Below are 19,484 nucleotides of genomic sequence, written 5' to 3'. Positions count from 1 at the left end.
ATGCTAGTGCACCTAAATTACAATGTGAATTGCAGTAGCATGGCCTGGGTAGATAGTCCCAAATTATAGACTAGTAGTTTTATGGGTGCCAGCGTGGGAAAAGAATAATGGTTTGTTTTCCTCTAATGTGAAATGCCCTGAAACAAGGGAAGGAGAACTCGTATCTCATTTGAACTCCTGTCGTAGGCAAGTGGTTCTGCACGAATGCTCAGTTATATAGGTTTCAGAGTAGCAGCCATGTTAGTCTGTATCCACAAAAAGAAAAGGAGTACTTGTGGCACCTTAGAAACTAACAAATTTATTTAAGCATAAGCTTCCGTGAGCTACAGCTCACTTCATCGGATAGCAGTCTCTTCTTGCAAAAGAACAATTTCCCTTTGATCTCTCTAATTTCTGTAATACTTTAAATACCATGCATCTCTATAGCTACACAGTTTGCAAACAAAAAGTGGACAATGTTTCCTTTTTAAATGCAGCATCTCACTTGACTACTCAAATGTTGTGTGTGCTTTATTCAAGGTTATTAAGAGCTGAATTTGCTTTCTATTCACTTGTGTGTCACAGACGCATTAAATGACAAATGCAGGTCTCTGTGGCCTACAGTCTCAGTTAAATTAGCAATCTTCAGCGAACGAGACAACTGCATTCATGCCATTTTAACAGAGCTAAATATAAAGCTGAGCCAAATGCAGAAAGAACTGTGGGTGATCAGAGCTGCCACTGGCAATATACACAAACAGGCTCAGACAGGGAGTCTCTTCCCAGCAGGTGGCAGTCAAACAATCACAGTGATCCTGCAGATTGCTGTGTTTGTGTAGACTCCCTGTGTCAAATTGAGGCCTGTTACCAATTTCTGATAGTAAGCAGTACTGTATTCACTTCGGTTTTTACCGGCTGCTAAGTACTTTAAACAGTAAAAGGAATGGAAAACCTCCACTTTATTCATTCTCCTTTTTTTTAAACCTTCAGGAACAGTTTTATTTTATTAACAGGAATGAAGGTAGTGAAATTTCATCAATGACTATTGCTATAGGATTAAGCATATTATTTGAACATTACACACTGTGGAATCTTCATTTTCTTTATTATTGTTTGCACAGATATATTGGGTATCTGCGCATTATTTTAAATGGGCATGGTCAACTTAAAAATGACATCATAAGCAAACTATTTCTTCACTTATATTAGTCATAACATCATAGATGTTTAAAATTCTTTCCATTTTAACTATCCATTTTACATTTCACTATTTAATTAACATTTCTCGTGGATTAAACAATGAAAATCAATGGTTAGTTTAACTTTCAGGTTCTCACTCTGGATTGCAAATGCGGCAAGAGTGTTGATTTAAATTTTTTTTTCCTTTGTACTTTCCATCTGTACTTTGTGTAAAATTTTATTACTGCAAAATTGGAATTTACTGTCCTGTATAATATTAGAAATAGCTTCTTGGGTAGATTTTGATTATGTACCACAAAATGTTGATTATTTTACAGTGTTGGGGGGGTTTAAATATGGACATTATCAGGTAGTTTAGATGTTAAATTCAGTGTGTGAAAGAGAAAATTATTTTTGGGGGGTAGGGGAAATGTCAGTTGAAACCATTTTTATTTGGGTTTAAACACTCCCATACAATGCTGTAGCTCAAGTAGTGCACTAATATTTGGAAAGAAGAAAGTGATATTGACCAGCTTCTTTACATTATCCAAACTGTATGAAGTGCAAAAAATAACCCAACAGCATAAATGTTGAATCCTTTTCATTGTAATAATCTAAAATGATATTAGTAACACATGTGAGGACATAATTTTTAAACGTGGTCTTTAAGATGTCACTGACATCTCTTAAGAAAGCATTGTGTAGTTTTTATGGTGGTACAACATAAATTATATGCTGTGAAAAGCTTTTCACTGTAACTTTTACATTTACCATTTTGCAAGTGAAGGTGTTCCTTACCTTTTTAAAAATATAAAACTTTGAAAAAGACATATTTGTGTTGATATTTTAGCCTGTGAAGGGGATATGCAAATATATTCCTTTTGTAGACTATGTTCCATTCCTCTTAAAAGAACTGAATTCCCAGAATGACAGTAGGTGAGGATGGCAAGTACAAGTAGCAATAATATTGTAAGTTTCCCCACAAAACGCTTTTACACTGTCGTCATAAAGCAAATATTTGACAGAACATTTGGGCTATATGGATTTCAACATTCCATCAGTTTTCCTTTCCTTGATAGAATGAGGTGCCAAACAATAACCTTTTCACCTGGACCTTCAAGAACTTGTCAAACGATATTATATACATAGTATATTCTTAATGCAGTGAAGAATTATTTATTGTTCACACATGTCTAAAATATCAGTTTATATTATAAATTCATTTTGTGTGTGCATGTGTGTATATACATTCCCCAGTGTGTTTGTTCCTAGTGCATTTTAGTATTTGTAGTTTGTTTTAAAGTTATAAAAAACAATGTGTATTTTAAAATGTATAAGAATGACACTTCCACTGAACATAACTAAAATATTGTCTTGCATATTTGATTTTACTATAGTTTCTAAGATGGGATAGACACTTGATTTATCTGGTCTGTCACATAAACTTTTTTTAAGTTTAACTTTTGTCTCTCTCAAGCACTGGCTGTCTGTTGCAATGAAAGCCTTTTATAAAATAGAGAGATTGAAATCAGTCCTTTTGTATGCATAAGTGTAGGTAATTATACTTTAAAGAGAACTTGCTTTGTACGTTTTAATTTTTATAAAGAAACGAGCAGTTATCTCCCTGACACCTTATTAAATGTATAATTAACCTTATGATCCCTAGCTCACTTGTGAATGCTTGGCAGTATAATTGGAGAGGAATAGTGTTTCTTTTTACCCCCTCTTTCTTTTGCAGTCCTAAGCCTCATTTCTCTGGGATGTTAAGGCATTTGATTTTTTCTCCCTTTTCTTTTAAACAAACTTCATGCTTACCATGCCAAGGACAGCATTTACAAAAGCTTGGCATGGCGTGCATTTGTTTTTATTTAGGGGGTATTTTTTAATTAATGGTCTTTTATTAGGCCCTACTGCTAGCTAATGATATATTACTGTATTATTGTGAACCTTTTTAACTGGAAATGTTCACCTTAGCCAGTTTGTTTATCAAAAAGCTACACTAACTGATGCTATTATTTTAATTTTTCCTTTTTTTTTTTTTTAAAGAGGTGTGGTGGAATAGCTGAACAAAAGGGAACTCTGATGGCTTTCGTAGCTAAATCTTCACAGAAACCAGGACAGGTATAATATTTGCATGAATGTAATTAAATATATTAGCAGCATTCTTATTTAATCAGTCCTGGATAACAACTTTTGGATGAGTTTGGAATTTAGAACACTTGCATATTAATGTGTTGCAAGAAGGTTTGTCAGCCCAGCAAGAAAGTTGAGCCAAAACATACTAACAAGGTTAATTACTGTGGTTTTCAAAGCTAGTTTTGATCAGACATTGCTTTTTCTTTTTCCCATCCAAAATATCGACAGGTTTAACATTAACTTCAGATTATATCATTAATCTATAGAATTCGCATCAGGAACCCAATTTATTTCATAGTGAATATTCAGTGTGCTTGGGTTTACAGAATACTATAATTCTGTTTCTTTTTTAGTTCAACAATTCCTCTGTTCTCCATACATAATAGAGAGTCCAAATTCACACGTTTTTATGCAACTTCCTCTTACTCAGTCCACTATAACTGTCTGCTTTCTGTACTACAGTAAGCATGCACATATTTTCCAATATGAAAATTTGAGCTTATTTGTTAACTGCATTGTAAGATCACAAACCAGTTAGCCAGGCGAATCACTGTATAATGAGGTTTACATTGGAGGGCACATTTCAAATTAGGGCGTATCAGTTTTATGCACATATACATGGTTTGCATATGTGTGCAGGTTCTTGCATACACCCTAATTCTACATAATTTGAAATCTGTCCACATATTAAAAAAACATGAGGAAAGAAACTACTTCATTATTTTTAGATACAGATTTAATTTAATTTGTATCATTATTTTGTACTTGCAGGGCAAGAGTTCCAAAAATTAGAAACTAAAATTAGTTTCTTACATTTATATTTAGGTACCTTAATTAATGGCCTGATTAAAAAAATATGGGGGGGGTACTGACCACCTGCTGGTTGTTCTGCATTTTTTAACATGGGGGAGTGAAATCCTGACTCCATCAAAGGCATTGGCAACACTCCCACTGACTTTAAAAGCCTAATAATGGATTTGGGAAACTATCTTTAATATTTTGTCCCGTTTTTCATGCTGCATGTGAAATAATGAAAAGAAATGTGAAGATCAGCTGTCAAATTGAATAGTCCAGTCCTCTTATAAATTTCATCTGAAAGACTCAGCCATAATGGAAATATAAGTGCCCAAGTTGTATAGCCCTGTTCTTTAAGACTTATTGTAAGCACTGTTTCTGTTGTATGTATTTAATTTCCTAGGGGCAGAAAATCAAGACACTGCTTGATCTGGTTCCTGACTTCCCAGAAATGGAAATTGTATACTCTTACCTCCTGAAATGTCATGGTAACGTATTAAATTCGGAGTTGCTGTTTAGTAAGGAGCATATCTTGAGGCCTTCAGAAGGGCCATGGAAGGTCTCAAAAGCAGTTGAACCAGAAAGGTTCTGCTTTGCAGGAGTTTCAAGGTGTCCCGACATTGAGGAGAGCCACCTAGGAGGACTTCACTTCCTCCTCATGCATTGATGTGTAGTGTACCACAGTAGTTGTCACATTGTCTGTGGCTAATGTTATGGATGGGGGAGTGGCTAGTGGATCCCTGGCCAGAACTCTGCAGAGGATACTGCAATAGTATTGTTTCCATGCCCTGAAAGGGAAGAGAACTTTTGCCTTAACTCCAGCAACATTTTGCAACACTTAAGTGATCTCATTAGTCCTATTGGGAACACACCATGAACACGGTGAATGTTGTTTTATATCTCTAGGATTAGTATGTATGGGTGCTACAGTCAGGCTCTTGGGAGCCTAGGTATGGCTATAACTGATTTTCAGAGATGCCAAATAACTCTTCCTTTTGTAGAAGTCAGTGGGGAACTACAAGTGCTCAGGACCTCTGAAAATCAAGCCACTTATTTGGATGCCTGACTGCAGCATATCCAAAGTTGAAATGCCAGGACATGCAACCCCTCTGACAGCACACAGCTAGAATCTTACATGCCTCTGTGTCCTGAGCCTAGCTTGTTGTGACATGGAGCTCCAATTTTATTTAAAGAGTGATAATGTAATCTTCTCCATGAGTATACAGTACAAGCAAAAAGGAATAAACCTCTCAGCAAAATGTGTTAAAAATGCAAAATCAAAAGACAAACAACCACCATTCTCCCCACCACAGCATAATATAATGTTGTTTAAAAAAAAAAAAAAAAACACCAGAAAATCTTTGAGAGGAATTGTAGATGTTCTCACACAGTAAATATGCCATCTATCATTGCAACACTAGTAACCCCATATTATTCAAAACCATCAAAACAATGCAGTCACTAACAAAACAAACCCCCCAATGATTCTTCAGTTCGGTGCTTCCTTCACTGTTCGGTAGACCTTACCATATCGCCATCCAGAACTTTGCTGCTTTCTGTTCACTGAAGATCACCTAACTGACAAGACACCAATAAAAGTTAGCTCCATAAGTGAATGACCATCTACTTGAAAATTCCCTGCTTCTTTGTCCTATAAGGTGGTATGCCAGGAATAGACAGCAGATGCGTTTTAACCGACCTAAACTGCTGACACCTGTACATAATGAAGATCCAAAAATAACTATCCCATAAGCAGCACCATAAATTATTCTTGGAAACAAATGGGTAGCCTCTACAGAGCTTGGAGCAAAGATGTACTGTGCTCACAGTAACCTGCCTTGCTCTGAAGGTAGCATTCTGAACCAGCATTGTGAGTATTTGTGTTTGTCTTCCTTTAGAACTTCATGTAGTTGCCTAGTTCCGTGTTTACCAGTTTTAGCAGATTCCTGGTACACTCCCCCATCTGATCTACTGGGTATCTATTGGGACTTTAAGGTTATGGGGAAGGGAGAAGTGTGGGTGCACATGCCTTCTCCCCAAATACATATACATGTATGTGTCAAGGGCTGTTATAAAGAGGACAGTGATCAATTGTTTCCCATGTCTGCTGAAGATAGGAACTAAGTGACCAGCTTAATCTACAGCAAGGGAGATTTAGGTTAGATATTAGGAAAAACTTCCGAATTATAAGGATAGTTAGGCACTGGAATAGGCTTCCAAGGAAGGTTGCGGAATCCCTGTCATTAAAGGTTTTTAAGAATATGTTAGACAAACAGTTGTCAGGGCTAGTCTAGGTATAGTATAACTTGGTCCTGCCTAAGTGCAGGGGGCTGGATTAAATGAACTCTTGAGGTCCCTTCCAGCCCTACAACTCTATGATACTCCAGCAAACTTTAACAGTAATTAATTGCCTTGTACCAATCCACTTCCAGTATCTGCAACTTTTGTACTTTCAACAATGGATGGGTAAGCACACCAACTTCATGTTTCTGCTAAAATGGACAGCAGTGAAATAGTTAACATGGTTGATATTTAAACCTTTGCCCTTAGATTTCAAGTATTTCAAACCTCTGAGGTTGTCTGCAGGCTCTAGAAGAAAATACTTCATGGTAATATTCATTTCAGCTAGAAGACTGTCTTTCCAAATACAAGGACTAGAAACATGACTTTATTTAAAAAAAAAAAAAAAAAAGCTTAGATTCTTCACATTTGCGCAGCAACCTTAAAAAATAGCAATAATTTAGGTGAACAGTTTTGCAGTCACATAATTTTGTTATAAATGAGGTCATCTTATAAGATAACACAGAATTACCTACAAAAGGGGAGGTTCTTTTGGCATGAATATGGAAGCTAAATCTCACTTCTAAATGTTCAAAGATTTTTAAACAGATGAGTCATGTCCAGTTGGTGAGTTCTTACAAGTAATCTAGAAGGTCTGAATTCTTTGTCCTACTAAATGTCCTTTTTTGAGTGTCTGGGTCTCTCCCTTTCTTTATAGGGACACTTTTCACAAATCATTCCATAGAAGGTGATTCAATCTTTGCTGAATTTGACCTTATATTATTGACATCCTCTAGTCTTCCCTGAATCTGAATTGCTCATCCATCTGTCGGCAGCCTTGTGAAATTCTACTCATCCAGAGTAATTGTTTGTTGGGCAAATAAAATATCATTAGTTTTCTCTTACTGTCAGTCATCATAATAAATTGTAGGCAAGTCAATTTTGTACTAAGGCAAATACTTTCATAAGAGTTTTGCAAGCTTGTGGTAGGAACACAGGCCACCTCTTCCCACAGAGGAATTATTTTCTATCTGAAAGGAAAGTGAGGATTGATTATTGCAGACATCTCCAGCTATGAACAAGTAAGGGGACAGTCACTCTTTTTTTTCTTATCCGAAATGTCATCCTCCTCTGGGACTGGATTCTTGCATGTGGCAAAAAAATTTCTTCAAACTGCTTTTCTTTCAAGAATGGAGAATTATCAAGTGAAATTTCAGTTGTGTGGTCCATAAAACGTAATCCAGGTGTTAGCTCTTTCTCATTTTTGTTTTTCATACAATAGATACTTCTAGTTTAAAGAAATGGGAAGTTAACAATTCTGTTACACTTTCTTTAAACCGTCACATTGTGCAGGTTCTGTAGCCTCCCACATTGAAAAAGAAGTTCACCCACTCACCAGGTGTGAGTGGGAAACTTTTTTCTGGGGTCTAAACTATCAGATTCTACAGAATTTAAGCTTTCTTTTTTTTAAAAAAAAATTAAGTTTGTAACATTTATAATTTATAAGATAACTTCCAAAGGTGAACAAAATGTTAAGCAATACAGCAAGGTCTTCCTGAGCCTGCAGAGAGGCCAACTCCAGTTCTGCTGCTGCTTCTGAGTTTGCCAACCAGCAGCAAAATTAACATAACAGAACTGGACGGTTTAGTGCTGTTAGAACCCTGTTGGCAGCAGCAGATCTGTCAAGGGTCATTTCAACTTCATGCTGCCTGGGGAAAGCTTTGGATAGTAGCAAAGTTAATCATGGGCAGGAGGAGGGGGTGCAGTCAAAGGTGTAAGAACAAATGAGCAACGACCACTTTCTTTCTGCTTCGACTTCTATTTTGGAAGAAAGAGAAATAAAGCTCTTTCCTTCCAATAGCAAAAGGTGAGTGGAGTTTTATGTTTGTGAGAAATCTATTAGCTAGAGGCTGATACAGATGATGAGCCCTGTGTTCTATATCTAGAGAAACATTGGCAATCTCCAAAACAATTAAGCTTTAAATCAGTCTCTCTTTCTTAAAGGTTAATATCTCAGCAAGAGATTTGCTCCTGGTTGGTAAGGTGGAATGGACCTACTTCAAAGCATTAAAAGGAAAAACTTGTTTGTAAAAAAATATAGAAAAATATACTGGAGATATTCTGGAATGTGAGTCTTCCAGCAGGTTTTCTAAAAGATTCTGTGTTCTCCTTTCACTAGCACAACTTATAGTGTGTGTTGGTGTATCATTCCCCGCTAATGACTGACCCACAGAAGAAAAACATTCTGCTGCTATAGTGACAGCTAATGGAGAGAGTCTCCTTTCATTAGAACTGTAGAGGCTTGTATCTTTGGAACTGAAGATGCAGGAGTTTATCCCTCATTGCAGATGTACAGTTTTAACATCTGAATGTGATGTGATGCCCCTGTGTATACAGATTTGTTGTGCATTTTGTGCAAAAGGGATTTCTGAGTAGGTAACTTTCAAAGTGAGCAACAAGCTCAGCACAGAGTTCTGGCTCATGCCATGATTATTTGAAAGGGAAAATGAGTCTGCAAGCCACAGACCTAGGATTCACTGATTCTGAACTGCAATACAGTTGGTCTCTATCATTCACTCCAGTAAGAGGCCATTGGCTCTACGGCTACGTCTATGCTACGAGGTAGGGGTATAATTGCCAGCTTGTGTAGACATGTACTGGCTGTCCTCAAGCTAGCATGCGAAACACAGTATAGCCAGGATAGCATTAGCAGTGGTGGCATGCGCTAGCTATGCTGAATACGTACCCACAGGTTTTGGGAGGCGGAGGGATAGCTCAGTGGATGGAGCATTGGCCTGCTAAACCTAGGGTTGTGAGTTCAATCCTTGCGGGAGCCATTTAGGGATCTGGGGCAAAAAAAAAAAAAAAATTGGGGATTGTGCCTGCTTTGAGCAGGGGGTTGGACTAGATGATCTCCTGAGGTCCCTTCCAACGCTCATAGTCTTTGAGGTGGGTTTGTAAGCAGGATAGCCATATTATTCGGGCTACACTACTATTTTTAGTATGCCAGCTCGAAGAGAGCTAACATGGGTATGCCTTCGCAAGCTGGGAATCACACCCTCTAGCTTATAGTGTAGATGTAGCCTAAACATCTCAAGCCTTAGAATGTTTTCCTTCTCAATGTGCAGCTCCTATCTCTATCTAGCAAACACCAAAGGAATCTGCCATGCAACCTCATTGCAAAAGAAAAAAGAAATTTGCTTTGTAGACTGGATTTGTTTTTTATCGGTATTGTGATGGTCCTAAAGAATTGGCCTTAAGAGATAAAGGAAACTAGAAATCTATTTGTTATGAAGTGTACAGCTAAAGAGAAACTGTTAACAGACATCTCCTGTAACTTTTATTTTTTTCCCTTAGTATTAGACAACGACGTTGTTTCTGCAAAAGCTCTGTTTGAGAACATGAAAGCCAAGAATATTAACACGGATGAGATATTTCTAAAACGTTTGGCAATTCTGCTGAAGAATGCAGGAGAGCCTGTCCCGTTCACTGAACCCCCTGTGAGTGTTTTTTCTGATTAAAAAGAAATCGCTCCGCAAACTTGTATATGTTCCATGTAAATAAAACAAGTTGCATACTTAAATACATAGGGATTATATCTCCATGGAGAACCCTCAAAGGAGTCAATGTATGAAGTACTGAGTTTTGTAGGTACAGTATTCATCTTGCATTGGGTTTGACTTATGGGAGAAGAGAACCTTCTGAGGCTTTTTGTATTTAAAGCACAGGATCCTTATCAGCACTCATCGACAGGTGTGAGTTTATCAAATATCCTTGGGGCATTTATCTCAGTGTTTCAACTTAAAATGATTTTTAGAATGTGTATTGCAATGACAATTAAAGGATTTCAGAGTCCGGTCATTGCTTGTTTTATTTCTAATGTACATTATTTTATATTGCAATGATATGATGGGATTTTAAAGCTGTAGAATTAATTTTCCCATTGCAGCTTGACTCTTACTGGCTTTACTAAAAAAAATTTGTAGCTTTGCTCCTTTATAAATGCCCCTTTCCTTAGGGCAACAGATGCATGAAACTGTTTTGGGGAGAGTGAAAATACGTTTCCTTCAGTGCATTCTTTTGGCGGATAGTCTACAACAGGGGTGGGGAACCTTTTTTCTATCACTGGCCATTGACCCACAAAAAAAATCAATCACTGGCCACACATAGGGAAGAGTGGGGGGCACCAAGGCTCGGGCTTCCCGCCCAGGGCAGGGCAAGCTGGCACTCATGGTTCCAGCCCCACAAGTGGGGGGGGGGGTGAGTCTTGGGGCTTCCCGTCCACGGCGTGGCGAGCCAGCGCGTATGGCTCCAACCCTATGGGGATGGGGGGGAGCAGGGTGTGTGCCAAAGTCCAGGCTTGCCACCTGTGGTGGAGCAAACCAGTGCTTGTGGCTCCAGCCCCATAGGGGGGGCGCCCAGGCTCAGGGCTTCCAGCCCACGGTGTCAAGACTTACTATGGGCTGAATGAACTTAAGCAATGGGCCAGATCCAGCCCATGGGCCGTAGGTTCTCCACCCATGGTCTACAAATACCCAAGTCTGAAAAGTTAAGATGCTTTCCTTCCCTTGATCTATGCTCTTTACAGTACATATTTTTTATTAGTTGCTGTTTCCAGCCATTTGAAATTTTTGAAATCAATTTTTTCTGCCCTTTTTCTAAGACTTTGTTACATATAATTTCTCTGTATGTTTTTCGTTATGGTACGTAGCAATAAGTAACTGTTCTCTCCTTCCTTTTTCAGTTTTGTAAACTGGATTAAGGGCTAAATTCTGCCTCGAGATACTTGCACTAAACTGCCCTAGAGTTTCAAAGGAAGATGTGCATTTTTTTAGGAGCAGTTTTACTCAACTTACTGTAGTTTAAACCTCATTTGGGGTTCTTTAGTTTAATTTTAACACACGATATCATTTAATACCTTTTTTACCTCCCTACTAGCAGTGATTATGGGTTTTTTCCCTAAGTTAGTGGAATTCCTACTTCAATGTTCTAATGTTCCTTCACTCCATTTTTTTATTTCTTTTCTCATTTAATATGACTGGATGCTTCTGAGATGCTTCCTTTATTTTATTCATTTATTCTCAAACACACAATTGCAGATTGAGGTTGGGAAATATCTTGATTTTTATATAAGTGAAAATTTTTGATGGTATTTTCTTAAGCATTTCATGCAAAATTTTCTTTTACTCAACATAAGTATTTTTCTTAAGTTATTCTATAAACCCTGATGTAGAATAACTAGTGCATAGCCTAGAACAATAAATAGATTTGGCATTTCGCAGAAAGTGTGGGGTTTTGTTCACTATTAGTAACTTTCAGTGCAAGAATATTGATTTTTTTTCTCCCTCTCCTGTATTTATAGGAGTCCTTCCATTTCTACGCAAGTAAATTGAGGCAAGAAAGGCAAGAAACCTCATCACATGATGTATAAATATTTTCATGCTTTGGTTGTTTGTGACTATGAAAGATGTTGAATGTATTTAATATTGTTAGAAAAAATAAAACAAAATTGAATATGTAATTACTTCAGTGTAATATAATTTACTCAAACATAGTATGTCTTTTTAAACCTGGCCTTCAGTGACTAAACTGTAACTGAGACATGCAGTAGAAATACAGTTTACTCCTGTAGAGCTGCTGGCTCGACAGTGAACAGCCACTTATAGCTGTCATTTTTTATGTTTGACCTGGTGAAAGCTGATTACACTCTGGCTCCCAGTTCCACTGAAGTTTACTGTAAATACCCTATATGTAACTCACTTTTCAGTATGGCTCTGATCCAAAGCCCAGGGAAATCAGTGACCCTTTTCATTGACTTCAGTGAGCTTTGGATCAGGGTTAAAAACAGCAATTTCCATGGCTCTTAAGAACCACCAGCTAGTAGCTGGGATTGCTTTTGAGAGAAATTGTAATTCTGATGTCCACTGCAGTGTGAAGCTATACATCAAATTCACAAATATATTCTTGATAGTAAATATACACTCTATACATTTGTGGAGAGGTAGCAGCTGCTTGGTGATGCTTACCTATAACTGCTCTATGCTGCCTTCCCTACCTTTGCTGGGTCTCTGGACCATGTTCTGTGATTTGTTTGTTTATTTTTGTTTTTTTTTTAAGTCCACTTTCTTTTCAATTAATTTGTACCTACTGTGTAGATCAAATAAAACTGCACACATTTCAGTTTTGTTTCTCCTTAAGTATCTTCTACATGCCTTAAATATTCCTCTTGTTAACCAGTTGGGTGGTAGAGGTAAAAGTGGGGTCAATATTTCTACCTCTTACATTGGTGAATTGAGCCATGTTGTGTTGCAAGCCATTTCATAACTACATGTTGCCACTGCCACGAGTCCACTTAATTCCATGCTGTGTGAAAATCAAGGACAGAGATGTCTGATACAGCAATGGAGGGGAGTGGCCGTCACTTCCAGTAGCAAGGGCAGCATTGGTAACTTGCCAGAAGACTGAGGGATGTGTTTTATTTGCATAAGTATTTGTAGCAATTTGCAATTTGTAGCAATTTATCCAAATCTCATGGTTAACAGTGCGAAGTCCCAAAATCTTGAAGATAAGCATTGTGCTGTTAGCTACTAAAGGAAAAGAAGGCATAGAGAATAAAACATTCCTTTTACCGTTATGAATAAGCAAAGAAAACCCCAAAATCCCTGCCTGTGAGTATACCGTACAGCACAGAGTGTGTCTGTGTACAGAATGGAATAGCTGTCAATGGATGGCTGATGGCATAAGGGGGAATCTTTTTTATTTTCCAGATATCACTAGCAAATGCACTTCAGACAGAAAACAATACTGGTGTAAAGTAAAATACCTAATGGCCTCCATATGGCCTCAGATTTAAGGCCTGGAACTGGGAGGCTTGACATACAGACTGCCACTGACTTACTGAGAAATCTTAGACAAGTCACTAAACCCCCCTAGTACCTCAGTTCTCAGTTTGGCATGATGAAGATTACAGCTCTCTGAGGGAAAGATAGGATAGTATAAAGCCAGTTAAACATTTTGGGATCTTTGGCTGGAAGGTGCTATAGAAATGCAGGAAGAAACTACATATATGATGGTCCTTATCCGAAGCAGTCTTTAAAACTGTAGAAGAATTATGCCACTGTTTTAAATACCCAAATCGAGTTAACAAAGCACATTTACTAACAAATAGAAATAGAGCTTCAATCTTGAAGTTGGAGTGAGATCTATTTAACCTTTGTCCATAAATATTGTAAAATGCAGAGTCCCAGTGCAAGGTTTATTCGTACCATTAAAATAATCATCCAGTAATAAATGAACAATCTCTCTCTGTGACTGTTAGAGATATATAACATGATAACATCTTGCACCAAGGTTGTGCATAACATCGGCTGATGGGGTGAGGTTACTATCAGGTAATTATGCCAGTTAAAATACAGACACCATTATGCCAATGGATGAAACTGACTGTTAGATACATTAGATTCCTCCTCACAGTTTTACTGCAGGGCACATGATGATTTTAATTATATGAAGGACGAACCTTAAATTACTACTTGTTTTTAATTGTCTGTGTACACCAATAGAAGCATATGGGCCCATTAAGCTGTGCTTACACTGCTTTGCATTGCCAGAGCAGTGTAAAACCACTGTGTACACACCCCAGTTTACCTCTACATCCTGTCCTCCAAATTCCCCATTTCTTGCACATTCCGCTGTATGTGGCATGCACCAATCCCCCTCTCCTTCACCACATGCATAGGCTTCCCTCTTCTTGAGTAGATCTGGTGCAACAGGTCTGTTCTGGGAGATGATACGTATGTGGAATTAAAGGTTTACTTTACAGCAGAGGATGATGCAATTCAAAATTGGCTGCCATCTCCCATTGATCTCAGTGGGATCAAGACCAAAACTACCTTAATTCTAAGGTGCCCTTTTTCAAAAGGGCCAATGCCTCCCATTATTTCCCGTGAAAATGAGGCCAGCACCCATCTTTGTTAAAGAGCAGCCTGTGGCCTCAGTCCTACTGAGAATAAATGAGAGATGCTCATCTCAAAATGGCTACCTAACTGTGGGCAAAGTATGACCTCAGTCTTATTGATGATGAGGCAGTCATTCTGAAAGAGGACAATTCTATGTGGAATTTTCTGAAGTACAATATTGATCAGTCTCACTGAAAAAGAAACTTACATGAATGAAGAATAATGGGAAGGTGAACATTAATCATAAAAAAATTGCTTAAATGTAACATGGGAAATGTTTTGGTGAGTTCTAACTATAAGAGAACTTGGAAGCATCTGCATTATTACTTAGATTATTCAGGAGAAAAGTTTGACATTGAAATTTTGTAAAGGATAAATTTTTAATGAATTTTAACTCAAACTAATCAGTTTAATCTCAGAAAATTCATCCTATACTCAACACATAAATTTGGGGAAGGATAAGCTATAATGCATTATATAATTTTGGGGGATGATAGATAACATGCATTCTTCATCCACAAAATGGGTGAATGTGTGCTTCAAGTGCAAAACTGAACTTGGTTTCATTGTGGAAATGGTACTTCCGTAGTTAATTTTCTTTTTTATACTTAGAATTCTTTCATCAATAAATAGAATTTTGGGAAAGCTAAGGTGATGAATGTGATTAAAATAAGCATTTTGTTATACCTGGCAAGATGAATATGTTTATTGTGCTGGCAGTGTGGATTTATGATGTCCTTAATTATTCATTTCCTGGATTTTAAGTGCAAAGTAATATGATAGGGAAGTATATTTTTTGCAGAATTAGCTGATTATCTTTTTAACCAAGTTTTTTTATTTAGGGATTCTGCAAGTAATTGTATAGTCTTTTAAGGACATTTGTGTTGTTTGGATGGGGAGCGGATAGATTCTGGCAACCAGATTGTGATGGATGTAGAGGGCCTAATGTTGGAAACAGACAGAATATACAGTTTGATGTACCATACCCAGTTAGTTCTAAGTATCTGGCAGCCAGTGCTTGTGTATCATCAAGATAACTGAATTAATAGCTGAAATTTCAATCACAGCTCAATGGTTGAATGCCTATCTGCAAGCAAGACTAAGTATTTAGTTTATCTCATTTTAAAATGGAGACATTTCTCATTTCTAAAGCTACAGCTACAGTAAATGTATGTCAGTATAATATCAACATAATTGAAGACTCGGTCTGCTAGTTTGCAACCCTTTCTGAAATACCAGAGCTCTTATTTTAGAGGTCATCTTACAAATCTCTCTCAATTTCATAGTCTTGTGTTCCAGCAAGTGAAGTCAAAACAGCATAAGTGAGGGTTAGGCCTGTACATTTTGAAGTCTGGGCCACCATTTGAAGCAAATTGAACACACCCACAGAGCAAGCTGCTACACACCAAGCTGCTGGAGCTGATGGGGAAGGTGGCAGTGATGATCATCTGCAAATAGGGATAGTGGAACTCACACTTGGCTGACAGGTCCCAAATCCTGCCTGGAATTGGACCCTCAATAGATCTGGTAGATTGTCTCATGGAAGGGTAAGAGTCCCCTTAGTTTTCTGTTCCACTGAACCAATTTTCTTTCAGCAGGGGGCTGACACTTGGAGAAAGAACATCTCATTGGGTAGGGTTTAGATTTAACTGGTACTAATTCTGTATTTGTATGTATAGGTCAAACATTCCAGTGACTTGATACCATCACTTGGGTCACTGTACATTGTAACATACCATTATTTGTTTTACGATCACAACTGGAGGTGGCCAGACGATGGGCCATCTGTTACCAAAGCAAATAGTTTAATGTACTCAAAGTGAGAGATCCTCTAGCTCTGAAACTGTCTGCATTTGGGGTGGCTGCAGATTGGTATGACCCAATCAGTCCATGACTGGTGGCTGCATTTTGGTGGTGAGCCAGCTCAACACTAGAGAGAGCCACAGCTGGAGCATGAGGGGAGGAAACAGTACTAGGATTTTTGTGGCATCAGTACCAGGTAGGTAGAGTCAGGCCTGTGTTGCTCAGTCAGGGTGAGATGGCAGGGGCCTCTAGATCCTCTTGAGCCAAGGTAGCCCATTGCAGAACCTGGAGGCCTGAAAAGAGGGATAATTAAGAACAGGCAGGCCCAGGCCCACTGCCTCTAATGATTGTTGTTATGAAATTTTGGTTTTCTTTCCAAGTAAACATAGTGGATGCAATTAAGGAATTATTACTTGGGAATTAGATGTTTTTCTGTCCGGTGTGTTGTAGCATTCATGTCATTGTGGAACGTGATCTTCTCAATCCAAATCAGTGTTGTGCTTGAAAGGTTCAGCTTTCCTACAGTATGCTTGAAATTACTAAGCAGTTCATCTTTGTGTTGGTTTTACGTATATATGCCTAAGAAACAACCATTTAAAGCACAAAGAAATACAATATAGAAAATTTAAATTTCTTTGCCAAATATGTGGGCAGTTTCATAGGTTTTGTATATTCAAAATGAAATACCTACAAGATGATGAAATACAGAACAGCAGCCTTGGAAACTTGTCAGGTTAATTTACCAGTCCAGACATAAAACTTACTCTGTCACACTGACCATAACATTTTACTTACCCATTCAAAATAGAAAAGAATATTACTTGCCTGAGGCAACTGGGTCACTAGAATTCTGCAAGATTTTAGTACAAATACAATATACCGTAGGTGTCCATAGATCTCTTCTGCAGCAGCTTCATGGAAGACTGATAAAAGACTGATTTGAAAAGATCTGACATTGTTACTGTACAAAGCAAATTGTGAGTACATGTATCAATATGCATAATATTATACCTTGACTGGAATTGAGATGTCTGGTAGAAAAATTGCTGTCTGAGTAGAGGAGATGACTGACAGTGACCTTCCATGCTCTAAACCACATACTCAGTGTGGTTAGTTTTTAAGCCTGTTGGATGATGGGCCTTGTGAGAGGAAGGAAGAGAAGGGGTTTCTCTGAATTCATCTTTCATGCAGGGGCTTCTATTCCAACCCCCTGCAAACCAACCACCAGGAATCCAAACTAGTGTCCAAACTCCATTACAAAGTGACCTCTTCAGGATGCCTTAAGCTTCTGCTTAGCCTGTCAATAGTTTTTTATGTCAAAAACCACAATGCACCCTATCTTAGTGACCCCATTGAGATAATGGGATGGTATCTGACTTCAAGAACTTCACACTTTGGTCTCATATACAGTAAGAGAAGGTGCTGAGTTTCTCCATTAAAGTATGGAAGTAAGATAATTAAGAATTGAAACTTGGTTTCCTCCAGTGTTTGCTGTAAGTATCAAAAGCAGTTAAGAGTGAATGTATCTATACAGCACTTAGTACAATAGGGCTCCACCTTGGTTAGTACTGTTAGGTACAACTGTTAATTCAGTGGTACTTATGTAGGCCTTATTACTGTAGTAACTGAGCAACTCTCAATCGTTAATATATATATCTTCCAAACAGCCTATGAATGAGGACAGTATTATTATTAATAGTATTGTACTGTTTTACAGATGAGTAACTGCGGGACGGAGATTAAGTGACTTTCCTAAGGTCACACAGGAAATCTGTTCCAGGCTCAGCCTCTCAGATTTTAGAACAACTCTAATAAAATACCTTCTTATAGCTGTTTATCATGCTTTTGGCATTGCAAATGTTACAAAGCAGCTATAATAATAAGGTACAAGAAACATAACTCAGATTAGTTTTAAGGTCAGCAGCTGACCTTGGAACACCCGTTAGCTGTGCTGTTGCATGATTTATGTAGGGAATTGCTGACATTTAACTTTCTTTTTCAAGTTGTAGAGATAAAAATAATTTGTTTCCAGATATATTATTGAGAAAGCATATACTCTGAAAAACTAGCCAATTTAGCCTAAAATAAATAGGATTACCCTTATTATCTGTGGTATTGCCTTGTGATTCCCAATGTGTACCATGGAAAATACCTTGAATACCTCAGATTCTGAGGTTAGCTTATTTTAAATCTTCAGCTATCTAAAGTCATTATCAGTTTTTTAAAAATAGTATTTTTTTAACATAGCATAATGGATACAGTAAAAACTCACAATATGATTAGAAATGTCTGCTCACTGCACTGCACTCCCTTATGAGCTGTACATCTGCAAGCTTTACTTACACGAGGTTTTGTATTTCCTTTGTGATTTTATTGACCTAGCCAATACTGCAAATATTATGATGTTCATAGCAAGATCACTAGTAATATTTCATGTTACACTTGATTGTTACATTCCATTGTCAAACAATTAACAGCTTTGGTTTAATAGTCAAATATACATTAAGACATTAGAAACATAAAAATTAACTGTAGTTGTTCCTTTCTCTATATTTTTTTAATGACAATCATAGTCTTTGTGTCTATATTATAAATACTTCAGGGAGCACAGTATCTCATGCCTGGAAATACGATGTCTGCATTTGTATGTCTTTCTAGCAGACACCAATAACACGATAAATTTGTCTACACTCAGCAAATGAAAACAAGGTTGAAAAACTGTGTTGTACTACGAGCAGCAGGGGGCATAAAAATTATGGTAATTTATAGCTTTACTATTGTTAGTCATGCACATTAATGTTTTCAGTGGTAATGTATCATGCTTCTGGCACTGAACATATTACAAAGCAGCAATAATGTACTCTTACAATATGGAAGCATTGATGAATTCCCTATGAAATGCACAAAGCTAAATATTCATATCCTTTCATTTTATTCTGTTTTTTAAAAGGAAAAGTCTAAGCCATGTACATCCAAAACATTTGACAGTATTGAGACCTACTTTAATCAGAAATGTGCTTTTCTCAATAAAGATAATACTTAGCCAAATACTTAGCCACAGCAAATGATTACAAGAAGGGGACGCTTTGTTCATTCTGGAGGCAGGGGAACGGTTATAATATTCTGTGATTCAAAAGGCCACTGTCATTTTGCTCAGAATAAAACAAATTGTGTGAAATGTTGGCTTTCTTAATCATTCCAAGTGGCCTCAAATTCCCCCGCAGAGCTCAGTCGGAGGCCTCGACTTGGGCTGGTACAGTTAGGAATTTAAGAAGTGTATTTTTATTACTTTTTTATTTGATTATTTATTATATTAAACATAAGAGAAACAATATAATTAGCTCTTTCCTTTTC

General features: G+C 37.5%; 1 protein-coding gene across 1 annotated transcript in view; it reads left to right on the top strand.

Moving 5' to 3' along the window:
• The window catches only part of LRPPRC (leucine rich pentatricopeptide repeat containing), a 168,059-nt gene extending 156,166 nt beyond the window's left edge, over nucleotides 1–11,893 (top strand). Inside the window, exons 35-38 of the mRNA XM_084625253.1 lie at nucleotides 3,205–3,279; nucleotides 4,493–4,577; nucleotides 9,727–9,869; nucleotides 11,732–11,893. Of these exons, the coding sequence (XP_084481379.1) occupies nucleotides 3,205–3,279; nucleotides 4,493–4,577; nucleotides 9,727–9,869; nucleotides 11,732–11,800 (372 nt within the window). The 3' untranslated portion in view covers nucleotides 11,801–11,893. The remainder of the gene's footprint in view (nucleotides 1–3,204; nucleotides 3,280–4,492; nucleotides 4,578–9,726; nucleotides 9,870–11,731) is intronic.
• Nucleotides 11,894–19,484: the final 7,591 nt, after the last annotated feature.

Source organism: Lepidochelys olivacea, assembly GCF_965140295.1.
Source record: "Lepidochelys olivacea isolate rLepOli2 genome assembly, chromosome: 3".
NCBI lineage: Eukaryota > Metazoa > Chordata > Testudines > Cheloniidae > Lepidochelys > Lepidochelys olivacea.
This window is presented reverse-complemented; position numbering and strand designations above follow the sequence as displayed.